The sequence below is a fragment of the Schistocerca cancellata genome, chromosome 1 (genome assembly GCF_023864275.1).
Source record: "Schistocerca cancellata isolate TAMUIC-IGC-003103 chromosome 1, iqSchCanc2.1, whole genome shotgun sequence".
In the NCBI taxonomy this organism is placed as follows: domain Eukaryota; kingdom Metazoa; phylum Arthropoda; class Insecta; order Orthoptera; family Acrididae; genus Schistocerca; species Schistocerca cancellata.
This window is the reverse complement of record NC_064626.1, coordinates 300841020-300864738: the sequence shown is the minus strand read 5'-3', so window position 1 is coordinate 300864738 and position 23719 is coordinate 300841020. Positions and strand designations below refer to the sequence as shown.

At 38.9% G+C, this 23719-nt stretch overlaps 1 protein-coding gene across 3 annotated transcripts in view; it reads right to left on the bottom strand.

Moving 5' to 3' along the window:
• Positions 1 to 781: 781 nt before the first annotated feature.
• Positions 782 to 23719, bottom strand: part of LOC126172149 (hyccin) — a 142343-nt gene continuing 119405 nt past the window's right edge. For all 3 annotated transcript variants that reach the window (XM_049920856.1, XM_049920857.1, XM_049920858.1), the window contains 2 exons: positions 12525 to 12937; positions 782 to 2832 (listed from right to left, as the gene is read on the bottom strand). In XM_049920856.1, coding sequence (XP_049776813.1) covers positions 12528 to 12937 — 410 coding nt within the window. In that variant the 3' untranslated portion in view covers positions 782 to 2832; positions 12525 to 12527. The remainder of the gene's footprint in view (positions 2833 to 12524; positions 12938 to 23719) is intronic.

The following is a 23719-nucleotide window of genomic DNA, read 5'->3' as shown; positions in this document are numbered from 1 at the left end:
CTGCGGAATCTATACTTGGGATGCAACGCTGTAACAACCATTGCAGCTAGCCTCCGGTAGTGAGGCTTACATTGTATTGTTCTATGAACTGATAGATAATTACATCTATTAATGTGTTTGAAATAACTGTTTGATCAAATGAGAAACATTGAAAATGAGCCTGTAAAACACATACCAGGTAGCCACTTTATTAAGTATAGTTAAACAATCTGCAAAGGTGGTGTATTTAGCCGAGATTTTCCAGTGAGTAGCTACATAGAAGTATGTGCCTGCTGCAATATATAGTCTTAATGTGTTCTTTTGACAAAATGTACATATTACAAATGGAATACAACAAGTTTCTTTCATTCAAAACATGCACACAGATCTGAGAGATATTAATCGTATCAAAATTTCTTGACATTAGTAAGCAAAACATTCCTTGGCACCTCAGTTATCAAAAATGATTACAAGTTTCGTTTATCAGACTCAGGCATGCACCACTGCACAAACTTGTGACATAAGACAGTTCAGCAGTAACTTCAGGATATTGGTGACAAATAAGGAGCAAAAAATACCATATGTATTATGTTACAATTGTGAATTATTTATTTGTAGAAGTGGGGATGCAACAGGAGGAGGTGGGGGGAGGGGGGAGAGAGTGGGGAAGGGGAGAGAGAGGTGGGAAGGGGTGAGAGAGGGGGGAAGGGGAGGGAGAGGGAGAGGGAGAGGGAGAGGGAGAGGGAGAGGGAGAGGGAGAGGGAGAGGGAGAGGGAGAGAGAGGGAGAAATATAATCAATCCAAATGGGAAAAAAATCTATATATTTATATGCCATAGACCCTTTATACATCAATTTCCAAACAGTAAGCTGAATATCTATATCATCCTTAACAACACAAAACATTGCCAGATATATTAACAACATTGCAGATATGACTGCACATTTGTAAGATACATTGGGCCTGGCCTAATTACAACTGCAACCGTAACAGTTAGATAAACATCAGGTACGAAGTGTTTAGAAGGCAAAAGGTAAGTCGTTGACTAGTCTAACAGGAATATCAATGTAACACTTTCAGCAATTCAATGCTCTAATGCCACTCATGTTCTCAAAACACTACATTATGAACTCCAAAATATTCTGATCAGATTTATTCTATAAATTTAAATGATGAAAACAGCAAAACAAGTCCACTTTTCAAAACTGGTATAAATGCCTCTTTATGCACCATTACTGAAATGTATGTCAAAACATACATGAAATATAATTAAATCCTTCCTTGTGGAAAAATGATCTAATCTGGTAGTAAAAACATATTTTGCAAGTGTGTGGAAAGAATTAGATAACAGTAGTTTTATGATAAATAACAACTTGTAAACCATGCTCATAGATATTGAAAATAATTCAAGAGGGTTAAGTTGAAAATGCTGTCCTAGTTAGTTTCGCATAAAAAAACTGATGTTTCTGGGTTGTTAATTTTAACAGCAATATCCTAAAATGAGTTTTCCTGAAGCAGTAATATTACAAAATATTACTTACCTTATATTTTATGAACATTTAGTATGTTGGCATTGTTCCTCTACATTACAATATAAACGGATACAAGAAAACAATCAGCACAATGTTCAAACAATTGTAGATTAAGTCATTAAAATAAATACACACTTTCATTGAGAAAAATATGGTTCACCTTTACACCCTCCACTAGTATAATGTACTTCTAAAATCACAATAAACAACACCATGAAATTGTTTCAATTGTCAATATCTTTGGAAATACTTGAACATATAAGAGCCATCAGTCCCTTCAAATTATTGTCTCTCTAATGCCACAGATGTTGTCAAAATATATTGCAGCTCTTTTCTACATGGTTAAATACCTAAAGTCCATGGAAACAAGGAAAAATATAGAAGATTTGTAGTACATTATAAATTACAATGTAGAGCTTAACACTTGTTTGATTCATATTCAACAATCTGAGTATTTAAAAATGCCATACAAAAAGAGTACATATCAACAATTTTATCTGTCTTTGAAGTACTTAGTTTTAGTGTTATTCCAGAATAATTATATACATGTAATACAATGGTGTTCCAGTAACAAGCTACTGGAAAACTTATGTACTAAAATATTCTGCTACTATATTCCACAATGTATATTAATATCAGCTTTCACCCATCATGGATAATATTTAGACTACTGAAATTAGAACCCACTACAGAAAAGGCTAAATTAAGATATTCGGAGATGACCACATTTGAGCATATCAGATAACTCATGGCTTGGAACGAGACACTTCTATATAGGAGGAAATATGAATTTACATCAACCTCTGCGTTACTGACGGTTTCCAAAATTTCAAATGGTAAATGTAAAAATGCATAGTAACAGCAGATGGCAACTAATTAATTAATACACAATGATTCATTAAATCTCTGAAATCCTTTCAGGACTAAATGATACTTCATCTTTTCTTTTACTATTTGCAGTTACGAAAATTCTGATATTTATGTCCTATCTCTAAAACAAATATGTATACAACGAAGCTACAGACAGTGACACTCTTCAATGCTGCAGTTCACTACACACAAAAACCACCTGTACCAATATTTCTGCTACACCTCACACTTTTTGTATGATCCTTATTCTACATGCATTGTTTTTCCCTATCAAAAAATGTAATAACAGAATTAATAAAACAGAGACTATACATAACATTCACAGCCAAATAAGTAATCTGAAAATCTTCAAAAAAAGTGCCAATGAAATCACCAACAGGTCCTAGTGACTGTAGGAAAAGTGAGAGGAGTAGTGTGCTTGCATCCTCTGTACGGGCAGTAAGTTTGTTCCCTGAAACAATGGTACAATTAATTAATGACAGAAATCAAGCTATCAACAAAAAGAGCAAGTAGCTGAACAAATACAATCTTCTGCTGTAAACAGAGCCCTCCCTATTGTAACTACTACATTTGCTACAGTTTCCTTTTGTCAAAAATTTCAAACATATATCTGTTCAACCATCAACATGTCATACCTGTTGTTCACAGCTGTATCTTGAACGACTGAGAGGTCTCCCTCAACGTCTTCTTGGGTCATTGGTACCTTAATTGACTGACTCAACATGAAATGGAAGAAGACATTTTTATGTGATTACTGATGGTAAAAAGTTTTGTGGATGATTGTATCTGTTGGCTGGTTGAACAGACTGTATCTGTTGCTGTTAGCATTTGGTATATGTTAAACTGGTATCTATGATCTCTCTCCTCCGTTATTAAGTCTTAAAAACTGATACTCTTGCTTTTTTAGCTCCACTGGAAACATATTGGGGGTGCATAATACTGAGCTGTATCAAAATTGTATTCAACTCAAAGAGGTGAAAGACCGTATTCACATCTTAAAGAGGTGTTGATACAATCAATAATATGTACCCCAGCATGAAGTTTCATATAAAAGTAGATAATAAAAAAACATACCAGTTTTGTAATACTTAAGAATGGAGGACTGAGATCATAAGACAGCAGTTTTATATGTACCAAAAACCAATACAATGGGAAAGTCTTCAAAGACATTTCATGGCACCCAGAATCTCATAAAATGGCCTTCTTTTATTCCATTTGGGATTGATTAATTACGATGCAAATTCGCCAGAAATTGACAGAAAGCTCTCAATTGTTCAAAATATAGCTGAGAACACTGGGTATGAGATGGCAACTGAGAAAGTCCCATTATATAGGGAAGCAGCAGGAGTGTAATGATTTATTAAGGAACAACCATTAGGCAGAACCTGTGGCGTAGGTCCTACCATGGGAAATTTTACTGTAAGTAACTTGTAAAAATAAAATTTTAGAATAATTTTAATTAGGTATCTGCAACCAGCATTTAATAGTTTGTTATTTAATTGTATAAAAATTTACAACACAATTTGTGATGCAATGACTTGGTGAGATTTTAAAAAATTAAAGGAATTGCAATTATTAAGATATTCAGCTTGATTTATTAAAATTGCTACAAACAGGTATACATAAAAACCCAACAAAAATTTAGATTCATGTCCACAGAAAATAACATACTGCAACTGAAGTCAAACATGTCTATTAGCAAATGAAAGAAAGAAAGGTAAAAAGAAAGGACTGTAACAGCCATCAAATTCTGAAATTTTGTTTGCATTTAATTCAAATAATCAACTTTTCAAAGGTATGCTTAAAGTAGTCTTATCGGCTACTCTTTTGCACTTTAGATTACATTGGAGCTACTTACAGCAACTTATATCATCATCATCATCATCATCATCATCATCATCATCTACTCTCTCTCTCTTTCATACACATGCCAGCTGAATGAGCCAAACATATATTAAGTCATGTTACGCCGCAAATAATGTAATCTGAGAGGGTGGACGAAAATTAAAAAACAATGTACCTTTAGATTTTTTATATCATCTGTCTTGTTTTAACACTTTTAATAGAGCTCTTCTGTTCTCATCTGCTGTGTTGTATGGACTTCTCTTGTTCTATATGTGCCTAACAAATAAAAAGTGGATAGCTCTTTGAAGAAAGGTATTTTTTTTTTTTTTTTTATGAGTTATGAGCACACCTGTTCCTCTCTTATGCACATTATGAACTATTTCCAGAAATCACGGGAATAATCACGCCGTATCATAATCGGCATTGTTGGACTATGAGAGACAAGAGGTAATAATTATTAACAGGAGGAAAAAACTTTCAAAGGTCATTCTCCTTGATTCATGTTACAGAAGACAAAGTGGTACCTATTGTCATGTCCCGCATAGTGCTTGTGTAAAGGAGAAAACTTGCAACAGACTTTGTCGATTGTGCTTTCGTCATACCTTTCTCTCACCAAATTAACAGTATTTTTATACAACGGCGACAGCTCCTTGTAGGGTAGCATAGACAGAAACGATCAGGTTATTGTTTAAACGTTATGTAATAGTATATTTGTAATCTTTCATTACATCAATTGTCATTTCTTTTTTTCGTTTCGTGGTTGGAATACTGTTGCCATCATAACTGAGGAGAGGCAGACACATGGCATGCATAAACCAGAGAGGATTAACTGGAGAATTAATATCGAGAAGACTGCAAAGAGTAACTTGAAGATACGAAAATTTAAGAATATTGCTTCCATGACTGCACTTATTGCCCTCTTCCAAGAGTAGCCATTGCACTTTTCCAACTTATATCCTTATTTGAACCATTCTTTTCAAGAAGTAGATACTTATGTTAAGAAATTATTTTGATTTTGAGAATTGTGTGTTTCCAGTTAGATTATGCTACCAAGGAGAGGACGCCTACTTGTTATCGCCAAATTCGTCCAAATTTATGGTAGATGTAGGGCGTGGTGAGACAACAAACTGCCCCAAATGTTAACTCCAGATGGCCAAGCATTTACGAAATAAAAGGAATTTTGATACGGATCTATTACCATGTGCACCTTATCAATTGTCCCTGTGACAGTGTGTTTAGGAAGTGGTGTTTGGCTCAGAGGTAACAGATCAGATTCGCGCTGCAATGGAATGTAGTTACATGCAAGCTTCTCAGGAAGTGATTTCTTCTTCTTTGTCGATGAAGTACGTGCAGTTTTAACATTTTTTTATTAAACTTTTTTACCCAACGATAAAAATATACATCACAGGGTAGCACTAGTGGTGTATATTGGGGGGGGGATCACTTTGATACTGTACGTTGGCAATCTGTCATAATCTTGTAACAGTTCTTCGTATGTTTATGGACATCTTTTTCCTCCCCACAAGTCACTCAACAGAACACATTTATTCTCTTTCATGTAGAGCTTCATCAGATCAGTTACATATTTTTTGTACAAGTCTATCATCAGTTTACCAGATTTTGAAGAAATGATGATAACATTTGTATATTTTGCTGCGTAAGCATCTACCGATTTTTTATCCCTTGATCCAAAAGAGCCAGTACTCTTCTGTAGACATATGTAAACATGTAGAAATACTTTTCCTGAAAGGCTCATAGCATATTGTGCTGTATAGGAGTGTGTTACTTCGTTCATATCCTTTTGTTTCATGTACACCACTTTCGACACTTGGTGTTTTAGGGTTCAGTCATATGTCAACTGATACTGGCAGCCTGGAAGGAGAAGATAGAAATATAAATGCATTATATGTGACAGTGCAAAGAGTATGTCGATTGATGTAGGCAAATAAAATGTCTGGCTTACCTGTCTGATCGGTGTTGATACAGCCCTTGTCGTACTTGGGGTTAAGAGCTCGAATGTGGCGAGGAAAATTCTCTGCCACAGCAAGGGTTTCCTCAATAGTAGCAGTCTCTCTTTCCGATACAAATTTTGTAACCTTTCTCTGTCTGATTTTATGACTTTGTCTAAACTCCTTGACCCATGTTGCTGAAGCTTTGAATTCCAAACCTGGAAACTGTCTCGCAGCAGCAGCAGCAGCAGCAGCAGCAGCAGCAGCACATGCCCATTGTTGCAAGTTTCTAGTAGCGACTTGCTGGTTACAGCCCCATACTTCTACAAAGTAATAATACATCCAGGAGTCAATTGTGTGATATTTGTCATTCCAAGTTGCACCCTGTTTAATATGTTCTTCCCAAATTCACAAATCCCGCTTATGTTTCAAGTGAGATGCACCTTTTCTTTGCAGATTCTTCAACTTCCACTTTGGATGTGTTTTTGCAAGATTAACCGCTGTTATTTTGTAATCCCATGGAACAGATTCTGAATCTTCTTTCATTTTTTTCGCATCGGATTCATAGTCAACACCTGACAAAATGTTACCCTTCACACCCGCATATTCACATTCTTTGACGACGTCATCGAACCAAATAAACTCCTTGTCGCACACAAATGCATATTCAGATAGAATGTCTAGTATTTTCTGGTGTACTTTATTTGCCATTTGAATGTGTTCTTCGGTTATTACCATGGAACTTTCTGATGTGATCAGATCCTCTTCAGTCAAATGCCGTAAACATAAATCCAGTGCTGTCTCCAATCGTCGTTTCGACACATCACTGTGGAGGCTATTATCTGGTGGCTCCTGTTCTTTATCTGCTGACATTCCAGGCATGTTACGATTTTCACTTTTGTATGACATTTTTTATCTTTCCACAATATTTTCCTCCAGTGTCCTCATGGTACAGTTGTTTTGTCTGCAATGATTGCAATATTTCCCAGAATATTCACACACAAATCTCGCAATATTTGTATTACCTGGTCACGAGCAAGCTTGTGAATGAGCTACCCAGCTAGCGTTGTACCTAAACTATTGTAAATCAATACAAGATGTTGTCTGATGATTAAGGCACTGTCAGTGGCAAAGTTCACAACACGAACAGCAATACCAGTTCAAAGCATTGTCATAATAAGGGTGAAAATAACCATGTCTAGAGCAAGTATCCACGAGAGAGAATCCAGTACTCATAGCCCAGTATACAATCAGTAGCATAGTACGTACTCGGAACCTGAATGTATGATGATGGATGATCTGTTGTCTGGTAGCAGCATTTATATAGCTGTCCACTGATCAGGCCGGTATCGTTGGGGCTGGTGCTGTATGTGCCGACAGCACCACCACGGTCAAATTAAACTCACTGTATATGATTATTTGTGTTTCCACCTTATGGACCATTCACAACCCAAAGTCTGCAAGATAATGCACTTGTTTTAAAGACCGATGTCCCATGCTGATGTTGTGCACATAGAAATACAAAATAACCTGTATGATGATGCGGTTAATTGTGACGACACTAGGGTACGCATTGCAAAGGAGCACAAAAATATATGCCGCTGGGTGGAGTCAAGCCTGCGGCCCTTTTAATACGAATCAGTTCTCTTACTGCTGAGCCAAACACTGCTTCCTAAACAAACTGTCACAGGGACAAATGATAAAGCGCACATGGTGATAGATCAGTACCAAAATTCCTTTTATTTCCTGAACACGCAGCCATCTGAAGTTCTCACTTGGGGCACTTTCGTGTCTCACCACGCCCTACATGTACCATGAATTTGGACAAATTCGGCGATGACAAGTAGGCGTGCTCTCCTTGTAAGGAGGAGATGTAATTCATGTCAGTGTTGCACTAAAGATTAGGTTGTGATGTGGGACCATCACAATTTTGAAAAGAACATTTTATTCCACCACTTTTAGTTGTTTGTTTGACTGAAAGTAGCAAAACTGAGTACATTAGATGGATCCATTGTTGGTAGTCCATTAGCGAATATGCAGACACACGATATCACCGACGTGGACATAACCCAAATGAAAGTGAAGTTGAAAATGTCAGTCGCCATGACGGCCAGCTGCATCCTCTAAATCAGTGTTACCCTACCTTCCTTAGACTATACAAGTTTGAGAAGACATTTTCTTGAGATATTTTCCATTTGTTCCATTTGTTACGTATACGTCTCACTTTTATCATCAACGAAGTATGCTTTTATCATTAGCGATGTATGGGACAAAGCATGATGTGTGTAGTGGTTGGATTATGTGAGAAACCTGTAACCTCCATCATGTTTATGCTACTAACTTTGAAAAAGTAATTATTGATAACTTATATAATCAATACTAGAGTCTTACAAAACTGTGATAGTAGTGATGATCTTCTCAAAATAATTTAGTTTCCTGACTGAAACAGAATCATATCGTTTAGTTTTCACCCCTCAGAAAATTTCATTTTACCCATCATGGGATACAGATGACAGCACTTTTGTAATCTATGATGTTACTATGATTAAGGGAAGGCAAAACGGCTTCTCGATTTTCACACGGAAGCATTATTTCCTGTGATGAGAGCGAAAGGCACATATTCTTAAATTATACTTTGCCTGTCACACACACCCCTAATGGGAATATAAATGAGCAAAACATGGTGGGCACATCCGGTATCCTGAACATGACACAATTAATGCAAGACATAATGAGATACTTTGATGCAAAATTCAATATACAAGCACAATAAACAAATGTTTGAAAATGATTTTACACAGGAATAAAAGCAAATGTTTGACAAATTTGCCGAAGAACATGCACAAAATTTTAACATGCTTAAAAATGAACAAAAGCAAACGTTTGATGGTCTTAAATTTTATTTAACACAGCAGTTCAATAACCATAGTCAGAATCACGCACTGACCTGTCCAATATATTAATGTGTAAACTTGTAAACATAGGGAAAGTGATAAAAGCAGAGTTGCTCACTGACCTATCTCAGGATATAAATAATTGGAATGAAAGTGGTCACCGGTAGACAAGGAACAAGAACAGCTGGAAGGTAAGTTAAAAGGTGTGAGTGATGTACAAACTAAAATGCAACAGACACAATTGCAAATAGGTAAGAATTTGATCACTCTGACAGGTGCCGTAAACGAGTTGCAGTCAATACGTAAAGGGTTACCAGAAGAGGTACATGGATTGTCATTGCAACTAAATACGAGGGTTGAATGAAAAGTAATGCCTCCACTTTTATTAAATGGGTTTGGATGAGAATATTTTAATAAATCAAACACAGAAATAATCCTTACAATGTGCTCTTTACCATATTTAATCGAAGCTAAGCCGCACTCGAATCTAAGCCGCACCTGAAATTTGAGACTCGAAATTCAAGGGGAGAGAAAAGTTTTAGGTCGCACCTCCAAATCGAAACAAAATTGGTCCCTTGTAATATTCGACACAATTTAGATCGAATGAATGACTATACAGTTACAGTAGTTTGGTTTGAGTCGTAAGCTTAGCAGTTAAGCTTTACCAGGTAGCCATTGCTATGTATCAGGCGCTCCGTCCGTATACAGGGTGTTACAAAAAGGAACGGCCAAACTTTCAGGAAACATTCCTCACACACAAAGGAAGAAAATATGTTATGTGGACATGCGTCCGGAAATGCTTACTTTCCATGTTAGAGCTCGTTTTATTACTTCTCTTCAAATCACATTAATCATGGAATGGAAACACACAGCAACAGAACGTACCAGCGTGACTTCAAACACTTTGTTACAGGAAATGTTCAAAATGTCCTCCGTTAGCGAGGATACATGCATCCACCCTCCGTCGCATGGAATCCCTGATGCGCTGATGCAGCCCTGGAGAATGGCGTATTGTATCACAGCCGTCCACAATACGAGCACGAAGAGTCTCTACGTTTGGTACCAGGGTTGCGTAGACAAGAGCTTTCAAATGCGCCCATAAATGAAAGTCAAGAGGGTTGAAGTCAGGAGAGCGTGGAGGCCATGGAATTGGTCCGCCTCTACCAATCCATCGGTCATCGAATCTGTGGTAACGTGCTCCATTGAGCATAGGTGGACAAAACTAAAATGAGCTCTAACATGGAAATTAAGCGTTTCCGAACACATGTCCACATAACATCTTTTCTTTATTTGTGTGTGAGGAATGTTTCCTGAAAGTTTGGCCGTACGTTTTTGTAACACCCTGTATATATGGGTACCCTTCCTTTTTCACGTGCTTTGTCTGGTTTGAATTGATTGCTTATTTTTCTTTGATCTGATAAGTGCCGTTCTCTTTGTTATAGGTGTTTACATCACTCTAAGCTGAAAATGCATTACTGTACTGTGTCATGCATTGTTTGTTGCATTCTGATAATGAGAGTTTACAGCCTGTCACCGCTGGCAGCATGGCTTGCTTTTGTGCACGCTACCGCCGCTTACAATTAAAAAAAAAAAAGAGGAATCATCTCATTAGTGAAACAATGGCAAGAGACTGCTATTTGTTGTTACTTACACTGCTGCTTCCTTTGATAATGATCAACAAGAACCAAATAATAGACTGCGTATGATAGATAATGTTCTGAATGAGAGTTTAGCAAAAATTTTTCTGTTTGAAAATCTTTGCAACGCCTCTTTAGTACATTACATTCTGCACAGATATTAGAGTCATCTTAGATTTAAAAATCTAGTCAATTGTCGTGCTTCGTTTCTGACTATATCACTATTAGGCATAAGAATAATATGAATATAAACATGACATGTTATGTATATTCTTCCGCGTTTGCTGTTGTCTCACTCCAGTTTCGTACTTTATTAGGCAGACAGGATTTAAATGAGATAGCAGCAAACACGACAGAATACATGGCAAAATATTTATATTCGTATTATACTTATAGTGAAGAGAATACTGCATGTGATTCACAATTCATAAAAGTTCCTATTAGCAACCATCTCTTCTCATGGGTAGGAAAAATTTCAGAACGTGGAGTTGGCCATATTGACAAACATCCCAAACAGTCTCGCAAGTCGGATTTTTGTAGTACATTGAAATGCTGCTACATTCATAGATTAACAATACGTAATTTGTATTTACTTCGTTGGATAATGTATGAAAATGGCAGTGGTCGAAAATTGAGGCGGAGAAAAAAGCTCATCTTCCACCTTTTTTTAAATGTATTTACTGACACAGAGGTTTTGGCGCCAGTATTTGGGGAGTGTGCTCACTAGTTGGCACTCCAATGCAGTGCAGAAAAGGGTTTTTGTTGTTGGAATATGCAAAATACTTACCTGTTCAAAGGAATTGTGGAAAATAACCACCACGTAAACAGAGCTTTGCGCATTGGTATCGACAATCTAAGGGCACTGGTGGTGGTGGTGGTGGTGGTGGTGGTGGTAGGGCATGTGTAGGCCCCGAGACAGACAGTTCACAGCCGATTTTCAGAGGGAAATAATTTACTGTTTCAACCAACAACAATGCACCAACTTAATAGTGGAATTAGTGCAACACAAATAGGATATGTGTTAAAACAATGACAGTTTATGTTCAATAGTGTCCCATGTACTGTATTATTCTGCAAAGAGCAGTGTGGTTAGGTTTTTACTGCTCATAGATGTTAAATGGTAAACTATTTTAGCAGTATGCTGACATTTGCCTGCAGACTATTAATGAGGCTTATCAAAAGTTAACTAATAGTTAATAGACAGGAAAGCTGGGGAGTTTCTTGTCCCTTGTTTGCAGGGAACTGGCACGTGGAGTGAGTCGTTCTCCATCACCCTCTCCCTCCTCTGTTATTGTGTAATATTGTGGGCTTGTGAACAGTGAGAGTAAAGAACTGTGAAACGCAACTGTTCACCTGTTGGCTACATCATTTATAGTAGTCAGTATTGAACTTCCACCCCCCTTTTTTCAGCCAGTATAAAAATACAATACATTGACACTCAGCACTATCAATGAAGAACAATAAAGCAGACAAACGTCACAGGTACTTAATCTCATTTGTTTTACTGAATTTATTCATTTCACTGAAGAAGTTTGCAACTGAGCTTGTAGCAGGCAACCCAGTTGACTTCTGTTAGAATTAGGTGTGTGACACTAACAGTAAGTCAAAGTGTGGTTGGAGTCCGAGCACTGAGGACACACAACACCACTAGAGGACCATGACTAAGTCAGCATTTCAAATACTTTGGATATAAATGGAATAATCAATTAGCTAAAACAACAAAAGCATATTGCCATTAATACAGCTGTGTTGTGAGATGGAGAGTAGAATAACTGATCTATTGCCTCAGTCTCTTTCTTTCCAGGATACTTTACTTACCTCTCAGACAGTACTGACTTGGGTTGCTGAAAGATGCTCCACCTCAACAGATCCATTTCCACTTACACTACCACTTCCTGCATCTGTAACCATACCATCACCTCCTGTAGTGCCCTCACTGCTGCCTGCACCAGAATCTGGGCTGTCTGAAGGAGGCTGCAGAGGACCGTTTGTCTCAGCAGTGACAGAGCGCTTTGGTTTCTTATCTGAAGCTGCAACACCATTGCTTCGAGCTGTCTTCTTTAGCCCAGGAAAGCTGGGGAGTTTCTTGTCCCTTGTTCGCAGGGAACTGGCACGTGGAGTGAGTCGTTCTCCATCACCCTCTCCCTCCTCTGTTATTGCACTCAAGTTCTTAGACTCTGGAGTTCCACTCACACTGCCGTCCTCTTTTGAAGTTTGGATTGGAATGTCGTCTGTGCAAAAATCAATAATGTATTATTGTTTTGGAAATAGTAGTTTTGAAAAATATTGAAAAAGAAAGGAGGGAGGGAATGGAGAAAATACAACAGCTAGTCAATGAAGTTACATTAAAGGTTTATTAAATAATTCCAAACACAGTAACTTAATAACATCGGAGATGAAACACACACTCTGACTATCATCCAGTTGTGACATAAAACAGTTTGCTTGTTTAAATTTTCAAATGCTATCTGGGCCTTTGCAGCCTCTGATGATGTCTCCAGCATTAGAAGCTGAAACATTAGGCAGAGAAATACGCACTGGACCTAGTTTTTTTTAACAGGATTCCATAAGTGTTAATATTCATTTATTATCAGATATGTGGGTTTGGTTTATATATGGAACTTTTGAGTGAACGCTAATTTCAGCTTTTTCAGTGGAAGTTAGCATCATAAAATGTAAAAGTTATGGTATTTTAATTTAACGATCTGAGAGTAAATTTCCAGGTGTCCTTGATCCAGCCAATGTCAGGTTTGGACTGGTATTGCACTACTTCAGTTTCATCAAGATACCCACCATACACATATATATATAGGCTCTTATTGCGCTGGGTAAACACTCCCCAAGGCATTTAAAGTTACTGGCAGTTTTCCATGGAGGGGAATCTGTGTACCACTTCTGTCTGCCTCTAGTGAAGTCATGTGGTTAATTGTGACATTTTTCAGTGTGTGTGTCCAAGGCCATCTAACGAGGGAATGGGTACCAGCCTATTATTAACCTTTGCAGATGAGGAAAACTAAAAACCACATACAGGATTAGTCCACAAGGTAGATTCAATCTAGAGTCAGAGACCTCTGTGTGCCATAGGCATGCACTTTAATGTGCTCAGCAATCTGGGCAGCTAAACAGTTTCCAGTATTACATTGTATTTATCACAAAACCTTTATGCAGCGCATTACAAGCAAAACATAAATCAAATCATACAGAATGACAATATATCTGGACAGATTAGCATAGTTCCATGTGAATAAGCCTCACTAATGGAGCATATGACACGCTTATGATCTTTCATTCACACCTAGGAACGCCGATCCTCCCTCTTTATCCCTTATTGTACTTTTGATCCAACTGACTCATTAGAAGTTGTGTTTGCACTATAAATACTAATACACATTAGAGACCAGAGGCACCCTCTTTAGCACAGGGTCACTGCTACTCTACAAGGATGCTGGAACCGTCTCTGGGTGGAAATGAAATGTGTTTCATGATTCCACCTACAGTGTGCTCGACTTTCAGGAATGGTCAGTAATAAAGTAAATCACCAATGTATTATCACAAATGGCAACATGTCTTGCAGCAGCATGTATGTGAAGAAAGAGGAGATGAGAATAAGCACGACAAGTGCATGACAAAGTCATGTTTTCCAGTATGTCACATATGAAACTGAGTTCCTCATACAAATGCTACACTAATATATGAAGCAGAAGAAGGTGGCATTCACAAAATCTGTCATGACAACCTTTACAGAACCAAATGTGTTTACTATCAATTACAATGGTTTTGCACCTATCGGAATGTTAGTTGTTATAAACACTTTTTTGTTTTATATGAAAATTGGAGCATTTAGAGACTGCGCTAAAAATTACATCTCTTTGAAGGAAAATGAACGGTACTCCTATAATAAATTGTCTGTGATATTTACAATCTTCTGCTGAGTATGCACTGCACAAAACACTGCTCAGTTCTTAATTATACAATATGCTTCTGTCTTAAAAGCACTTCTCTCAGACATTCTGCTTTCACTTTCGTGGAACTGGCAAAGATCAGTGAGCTGCATGCAAAATTGGGCAGATATTGTACCAGCTTTTACCAATGTCACAGTAAGATATAAGAAGAATAATCTGCTGTCCTTATTAGTGAACACATTATAAGGAATAATGAAGTTCTATTGGTTCATAAATTGTTCCTAATTTCACTTTTGAGGAATGGACAAATCCAGTGTTTCCGAGAGTCCAATGCTAAAACTTACAGTGCTCTTCTGTACCATTTTTTTTTTTTTTTTTTGTTTGTAGCTGTTGTACATTTTAACATTCAGTGTAACGCAAAAGGAACTGTAACTTCATTACAAGACTGATAATAGCAACTGACTATTACCACATTACAATCTGTAGAATTGGAGTGCTATAAATTACCCCAAATTTCGCTCTCAACTAAAAATGTTACATACAATACCAACATTAATTACGGAACAACTGGAAAGTAGAGCAAACTGAAACATATCTTCTATCTGTAAGTAAATAGATTTTACAGATACATACTACTAAAGGAACATTCCTGACACAAAAGACAATGATGAATAAACAAAATCAAGAAACATTTCTCAGAGAAAAAAAGCAACTCATCCAACATAGTCAGGAAAAAACACAACAAAAAGGATTCCACAAGACATGAATGAAGAACATTATACCCCAACAGTCAGCTGAGTGGCACAAGAAAACAGTTAATGTGAAATAAAGAGAAACATTTTGATAAGAGAAGCCAAACTACAGTGATATAAAGAGCAAACTTGAACAGTACCTTTGCCTACTCTGCACAGAAAAATTTGCAAATATATACAGTATTGTGAAGACATGACAAAACTAGCATTTAATATGGAAGGACTAGGAGTATGATTACATGTCTCCCTGAACCCTGAACTCTCCATATACTAAAATATTTTCATTGATTATTGTACAGCTTAACCAAACTTTAGAAATGATTTAAGATAACCATAATAAGTTGCTGTTTATGCTAACTTTTGATATGCAAATGGTTTCAGTCTAAGACCACCACCCAGCACCTATTGTACAAGCATCATTATGACTATAGAAAAAACTAGTATTTTTATACAAGCAATAGTTACAGTTTATATTAACAGCAAGAGTTCGATATACATGTCAAAAAAGAACACAATGTCAAAAACTTTATCAATATGGAAGCGAGAGATTGCTACTCGCAACACAAGAGGAGGCGATGAGTCACAGGTAGATAAAACGGAAAAAATGGAAAAGAACACTAATAACTTCTTCAGCTTTCAGACAGGACTTGCACATATTCACAAAACACAGTTACTGTGGCTGGGTGCTAAAGCCCAATTGGGAATGCATCTTACATGAGCAGCAATCTAGCTGTAGCAGGGATGAGCATAAGGAGGTGGCATGCTAGGGGGAGGGATATCCGGATGGGGGGGTGGCGAAAGATCAAAGTTTTGCCTGTGGGAGCAAACAGGGACAGGGCTGGGACAGGATAGGGCTGCCAGGTGCTGCAGGGGATTAGGGTGGGTGGGGGGGGGAAGGTTGTTCGCCACTCCCCCCCCCCCCCCCCCCCTTTCGATGCAGCCCACCATCAATTTCTCCCCTGTACCAGCCTCTGTCTACCTCTACAGCTCTCTCTAGTATCATGGTAGTTATTCCCTGACATCTTAACACATACCCTATCATCCTGTCCCTTCTTTTTGTTAGTGTTTTCCATACACTCCTTTCTTCGCCAATTCTGAGGAGAACCACCACATTCCTTACCTTATCAGTCCACTTAATTTTTAACATTCTTATGCCGCATCACATCCCACACCATTGGATTTTTTTTTGTTCCGATTTTCCCTACGTCCATGTTTCACTATCATAAAATGATATGCTCGAAAGACAAATTCTCAAAAATTTCTTGCTTAAATAAAGGCATATGTTTGATACTCGTGCATTTCTTTTCACCAGGAATAACCTGTTTGCCAGTGCGAGTCTCCTTTTTATGTTCTTGCTCTGTCCATCATGAGTTATTTTGCTTCCATGGTAACAGAATTTTTAACTTCATCTACTAAGTGATCACCAATTCTGGTGTTAAGTTTCTTGTTGTTCTCACTGTAGTCACTTCTTATTACTTTCATCTTCCTTTGATTTCCTGTCAACCCATAGTCTGTACTCATTAGGCTGTTCATTCCATCCAACAGCTTCCGTAATTCTTTTTCAATTTCATTGAGGATAGCAATGCCATGAGTGAATCTGAACACTGATATCTTTTCATATTCAATTTTAATCCCACTCTTGAACCTTTCTTTTAATTCCATCATTGCTTCTTCGATGCATAGGCTAAACAATAGCAGTGAAAGAGTACCCCTGTCTTATAAATTTTTTAATGCAAACATTTTGTTCTTGGTCTTCCAAGTCTTATTACTCCCTTTTGGTTCTTGTACATACTGTATATTACCCATCTTCACCTGTAGCTTACCCTGATTTTTCTCAGAATTTCAAACATCTTGCATCATTTTATATCATTGAATGCTTTCCCCACAACAACAAATCCTATGAATGTGTCTCGACTGTCCTTCAGTCTTGCTTCCATTATAAACTGTAACATCAGAACTGCCAGGTGAATTTACTTTTCCTAAACTCAAACTGATCATCATCTAACTTATCTTTATTTATTTTTTCCATTCTGTTGTGTATTATTATTGTCAGCAACTTGGATGTATGAGCTGTCATGCTTATTGTGCGATAATTCTCTCACTTGTCGGCTCTTGCTATCTTCTGAAAGCCTGATGGTATATCGTCAGTCTCATAAATTCTAAACACAACATGAACAGTCATTTTGTTGCCACTTCACCCAATGATTTTAGACACACTGATGGAATATTATCCATCCCTTCTGCCTTCTTTGATCTTAAGTCTTCCAAAGCTCTTTTAAATTCTGATTCTAATACTGGATTACCTATCTCTTCTAAAGTGACTCCTGTTTCTTCTTCCAACATGTCATCAGACAAGTCCTCCCCCTCACAAAAGCCCTCAATATACTTTCTCCACCTACGTGCTCTCTCGTCAGCATTTAAGAGTGGAATTCCCAATGCATTCTTAATGTTACTGCCCTTGCTTTTAATTTCACCACCGGCTTCTTTGACTTTCCTATATGCTGAAGCAGTCTTTCCACCACTTTTTCAATTTCTTCACATTTTTCATGCAGTCATTTCTCCTTAGCTTCCTTGCACTTTTTATTTCATTCCAAAGTAACTTGTATTTCTGTATTCCTGAATTTCTTTGAACACTTTTGTACTTCCTTCTTTCATCGATCAACTTAAGTATATTTCTTGTTATCCAGGTTTTCTTTGCAATTACCTTCTTTGTACCCAAGTTTCTCTTTCCAACTCTGTGATTATCCATTTTAGAGATGTGCACTCTTCTGGAACTGAACTGTGTACTAAGCTACCTATTACCATAGTATCTATAGCCTCAGAGTACTTCAAGTATATCTCTTCATTCCTCAGTATTTCCCTATCCAATTTCTTTGCAAACTGGTTCTTTCTGAGTCGTCCTCAAACTTCAGCCAATTCTTCACAGTTACTAAACTACGGACCAAGTCAATACCTGCTTCTGGGCATGCCTTATGATCCAATGGCTGATTTTGGAACTTCTGCCTGACCATGGTGTAAATCTAACAAGAATCTTCGCGTATCACCCGGCCTTTTCCAAGTATAACTACCGCTCTTGGAATTCTTGAACAAAGTACTAATTATTACTAGCTGAAATTTATTACAGAACTCAAATAGTCTTTCTCCTCTCTCATTCCTAGTACCAAGCTCATATTCTCCTGTAACCTTTCTTCTACTCCTTCCTCTACAACTGCAGTCCATTCCCCCATGACTATTAGATTTCCATCTCCCTTTACATACTGTATTACCCTATTGATTTCCTTATATACTTTCTCTATCACCTCATCTTCAGCTTCAGCTTGCGACATTGGCATGTATACCTGAATTATCATTGTTGGTAATGGTTTGCTGTCTCTGATAAGAACATCCGTATCAGTCCAGAATCTTTTGTCAATGTACAGATCATTGTCACACTTTTTCATTTACAGGCTACATGTCCTGTGGATACACACTATGTGCCTTAATGCAGTGGTTTCCATTACCTTTTGCATCACCATACTCTTGATCATTGCTGATTCTTCTGCCTTTAGGCTGCAAAAGGCAAGGCCTTTGGAAAGGTCTATACTTCTGTCCGACTGAGGCTTTTGGAGAACAGGCTCATGACTGGGTTATGGGTTTGTTTAGGCTCTGGGTTCTGTACGGGGATGGGAGGGAGTTTCTGAGGGTGTGGTAAATTTGGTAGGCCTGCAGGGTGGGTTTTGTGGTTACGAGGGAAGTTTGATGGATGCTCTTGTAGTGGTGGTGGTGAATAGTGGAAATCCAAGGTGTGAATATGAGAACAGATTGGACAAGTGTTTTGAGTTGGTGGTGTACATGCTGTTCTGATTTGTAATGGTTTCAATCTGGGAGATAGGATGCAGGAATTTTGGATTGCGGAGCAGGAGAACTCAATGAATGGAGAGGAGGTTGTGCAGGGAGGCTTAGGACTGACTGATATGGTTATGAAGGACAAGATTATTGAGCACTATGCACTACCTGAATTTGAACAACAGAGGTCATTGGGAAAACAGGGATTGCAGATGGAGATGGTTAATTTGATGGTCAGGCTTTTTGGGGGAATTCCACAAATTAGGCTACAACATAGAAAGAGTGTGTGTGTGTGTGTGTGTGTGTGTGTGTGTGTGTGTGTGTGTGTGTGTGTGTGACTGCGTTCTGGCTAGTGATAGGGGACACTTTCCTGTGTTGGCAGACGGAAGGACGAAGGAGGATAAAAATGCATAAAAATATGTAAAATTATGTAAAAATATTTGGGAAAAACCTCAAAAATAAGAAATAGATGAGGTATATTGAAAAAAGACGAAACCTGCCCATAGTGAAAAATGAAAACAAAATAAATTCAATGTGAAAATAAGATAAGAGAAAAGGAAAAAATGAATAAAAAGATGACAATAGAGTGGGTTGCAGGTCTGTGGGTGGGAAGAGGGTATAATTGGATTATGTGAAAACAACAAAGTGCATGCACGGAGAGGTGGGGGGGGGGGGGGGGGGGTGTTAGATATAAGATGTACCAAATGGCATACAGAGGTAAACAAAATACATGAGGATGAAGGGAGAGAGTGTCATCAATTTGAAGGTCCAGGAATAATTATATTGGCAGGGGGATGTGGCACATCGGACATTACACCTGCAACTGGCATAACAACACAATCATGCTCTGTATGTGGATGACGCCATTTATAGAGGGTGGATTGGAAGTCAGGGCGTATGTGGTTCAGGAGCTAACAACAAAACACTGTTTACTGTGACCCCACATTGGGATCTCTGCCCTTGTGGACCAACATTTTGAGCCTACTGCCTGTAACCTATCCCCCAATACAGAAGGCACTAAACAATTCCTACAATGACTCTCCATAGTTCCTGTTCCTTTACCACCCAGCACCCTCCTTATCACTGGTGATGCTGCCTCCATCTACACCAACATCCCCATTGCCATGGTCTTGCTGTTACAGAACAGTATCTTTCACAATGCCCAAGTGACTCTAAACTTACAAACTCCTGTCTGGTCACCATGACTATATTCTCGCCCATAATTAATTCTTCTTTAAAGGCATCAGCTACAAACAAATTTGGGGACAGCAATGGGCTCCTACATAACACCATCAAATTCTAATCTATTCATGGGCCATTTAGAGGAATCCTCCCTAACTATTCAGGCTGGAATCCTCCCTATCCAACCAGACTGGAATCCTCCGTGGTTCAAATTCACTGACGACATTTTCATGATCTGGATCAAAGGTTAGGACACCCTATTCACATTCCTCCAGAACTTTTGACACCTTCTCCCCCATTCCCTTCCCCTGGTCCCCCTTAGCCCAACAAGCCACATACGTCAATGTTGACCTACACCTTGAGGATGGCTACATCAGTAGCTCCGTTCACATTAGACCTACCAATCACCAATAATATCTCCACTTAACCAGCTGCCATCCATTCCACACCAAGGAATCCTTTCCATACAGTCTAACCACCTGGGATTGTGGCATTTGTAGCTATGAGTAGTCCCTTTACAAATATGCCTATGATCTCTTCAAGGCATTCACAAACCAATATTTCCCTACTCACCTCATCCAGAAACAGATCCCTCCCTGCCTTGTCTCACCAGTCACCTACTACCCTCACATACCCACAGCCCAGCCACAAAGAAATACTACTCTCGTGACTCAGTATCACCCAGAACTGAGCAACTGAATCACATTCTCCTCCAGGGTTTTGACTATCTCTCCAGGGTTTTGACTATCATCATATCCTCCCCATCAATCCCACAGTGGTATTCTGTCACCCACTCAACCTATGCAATATCCTAGTCTGTCCCTACTCCACCCCTTCTTCCAACTCCTTGCCTCATGGCTCATATCCCTGCTATAGACCTGTTCCATCCATCCACCCACTAGTACCTATTCCAGACCTGTTATTGTCATCTCCTATGGCATCAAAGGCAGGGCCACCTATGAAAGCAGCCATGAGAGCTACAAACGTAGCTGCACTGTACGTGGTCATGACAACTAACAAGCTGTCTGTCGACACTAATTGCCACTAAAAAGCAGACAGAAGGACCACCCAGTTGCTGGACGTGCCAACTAGTGTGATGTGCTCCACTTTAATGACCACTTCACAGCCTGTGAGATGTTTATTCTTCCCACCGACACCAGCTTTTCTAAAATGTGCAGCTGCAAAATCTCTCCAGAATATATACTTTATTCCCTTAACTTCCCTGGGCTTAAACTAACTTCACTAATACCTGTTCTCCATCTGCCTATCCCTTCCCTATACCAACTCTAGTAAACACATGCCTTCTATCCCATCAACACAATCACAAGGTCTTTCCTCATCTCTAACCCCCTGCCCCCATAGCCATTTGCTGCACCTAGCAGACCTGCCCTGTCCCCACCACATCCCTGCATCCTCTCACAGGGAGCACTACTATCTGTGTCCACCCCTAACCTGCCATCCCTCCCCCTCCTTGGCACATGCTGCCACCTTACCCCCACTACTCACCGCAGCTAGACTACTGCTTACATCGTATGCAGTCATAGTTGAGCCTTATCTTCTGGAGGCACATATTGCTGTGTGTGTGTGTGTGTGTGTGTGTGTGTGTGTGTGTGTGTGTGTGTGTGTGTGTGTGTGTGTGTGTGTGGAAGCTGAAAATATGTCTTGTGTTGTTCTTCACTGTCTCTGACCGTGACTCAGTGCCTCCTCTATGTGATGAGTCATTGTCTATCCTTTCCATATCACTGTTATTCCATACCGGACTTTCTATTGTTTCACAGTGTCAAAAATATAATATCGATAAATGTTGCTAAAGAAGCCTATTCCATTTTGAAAGAACAAATTAAATTATGTATACATATAATTTTTTGAGATATCTTGTTACAATGGTAACGCTTATCATTAAGGTGAATTGATTGCATCTACATCCACACTGTTTGCAGGTTAGTGATGTTTTACACAAATGGTTTTTCATGATTCATTACCATTTTATTTTGCCGGTTCTTCATATGGTTGTCAACAATCGGTACTCCATTTGTCTCTCTCAGCATGACTAAGCATCATTTATAAGTACTTTGCTCATGTTAAACTTGAGGAGGAGATAGATAAAGTAACATTACATATTAACAACTTGGTAGAACTGCCTGAATACTGGAGCATGTTGCCAGGGGTCTCCAAATTGCGCACAGCATGACTATAGTGCCAAATGGAGCTGCCCTGCAACACATGACAGTTGAAGGATGGGAAAAGTCAATTAGCAGGCAGTTACGATGCGCTGTGATGGTAATCTTCATTACAACATGGCCCAGAGCCAACATCTTTTGGAACCTTACGTGGTGACGAATCTCCAGAAAACTGGAAAACGGATAAAGTGTGATAAGTGTAGCTCATGAATTGGTATTCTACACAGTACTGTTTCACATGCATGATGAGTGTCCGGAACAACAGGCACTGCTGCCCAAAGGAGAGAAGGTGGTGAACTACAGCAGCAGATTGCCACTACACTGTGCAACGAGTGAGGAGGGACATACATCAAATTTAACAGGACTGCAAGGTATAAAATCTCTCCAGAGGGACACAGAAACTTCTTTTTTTTTTCTTTTTATTCCTGCTCAATGACCAGTGGGTTGTGTTCCATTCACATCCACACATCAGTGGCACTGCTTTTGATGGGGCTAAGAGCATACAGACTGGACCAATGGGAAGTGGAATCACTTGCTCCTCTCAAAGAGCATATTCAATATGAGTAATGACTGCGGACATACCCTCATATGGCAAGATAGGCAAATGCGTAACGCACCCAGGAATCCCCCCCATGAACCATGGACCTTGCCGTTAGTGGGGAGGCTTGCGTGCCTCAGCGATACAGATAGCCGTACCGCAGGTGCAACCACAACGAAGGGGTATCTGTTGAGAGGCCAGACAAACGTGTGGTTCCTGAAGAGGGGCAGCAGTCTGGATGATTGACTGATCTGGCCTTGTAACAATAACCACAACGGCCTTGCTGTGCTGGTACTGCGAACGGCTGAAAGCAAGGGGAAACTACAGCCGTAATTTTTCCCGAGGGCATGCAGCTTTACTATATGGTTAAATGATGATGGCGTCCTCTTGGGTAAAATATTCCGGAGGTAAAATAGTCCCCCATTCAGATCTCCGGGTGGGGACTACACAAGAGGACATTGTTATCAGGAGAAAGAAAACTGGCGTTCTACGGATCGGAGCGTGGAATGTCAGATCCCTTAATCGAGCAGGTAGGTTACAAAATTTAAAAAGGGGAATGGATAGGTTAAAGTTAGATATAGTGGGAATTAGTAAAGTTCGGTGGCAGGAGGAACAAGACTTTTGGTTAGGTGAA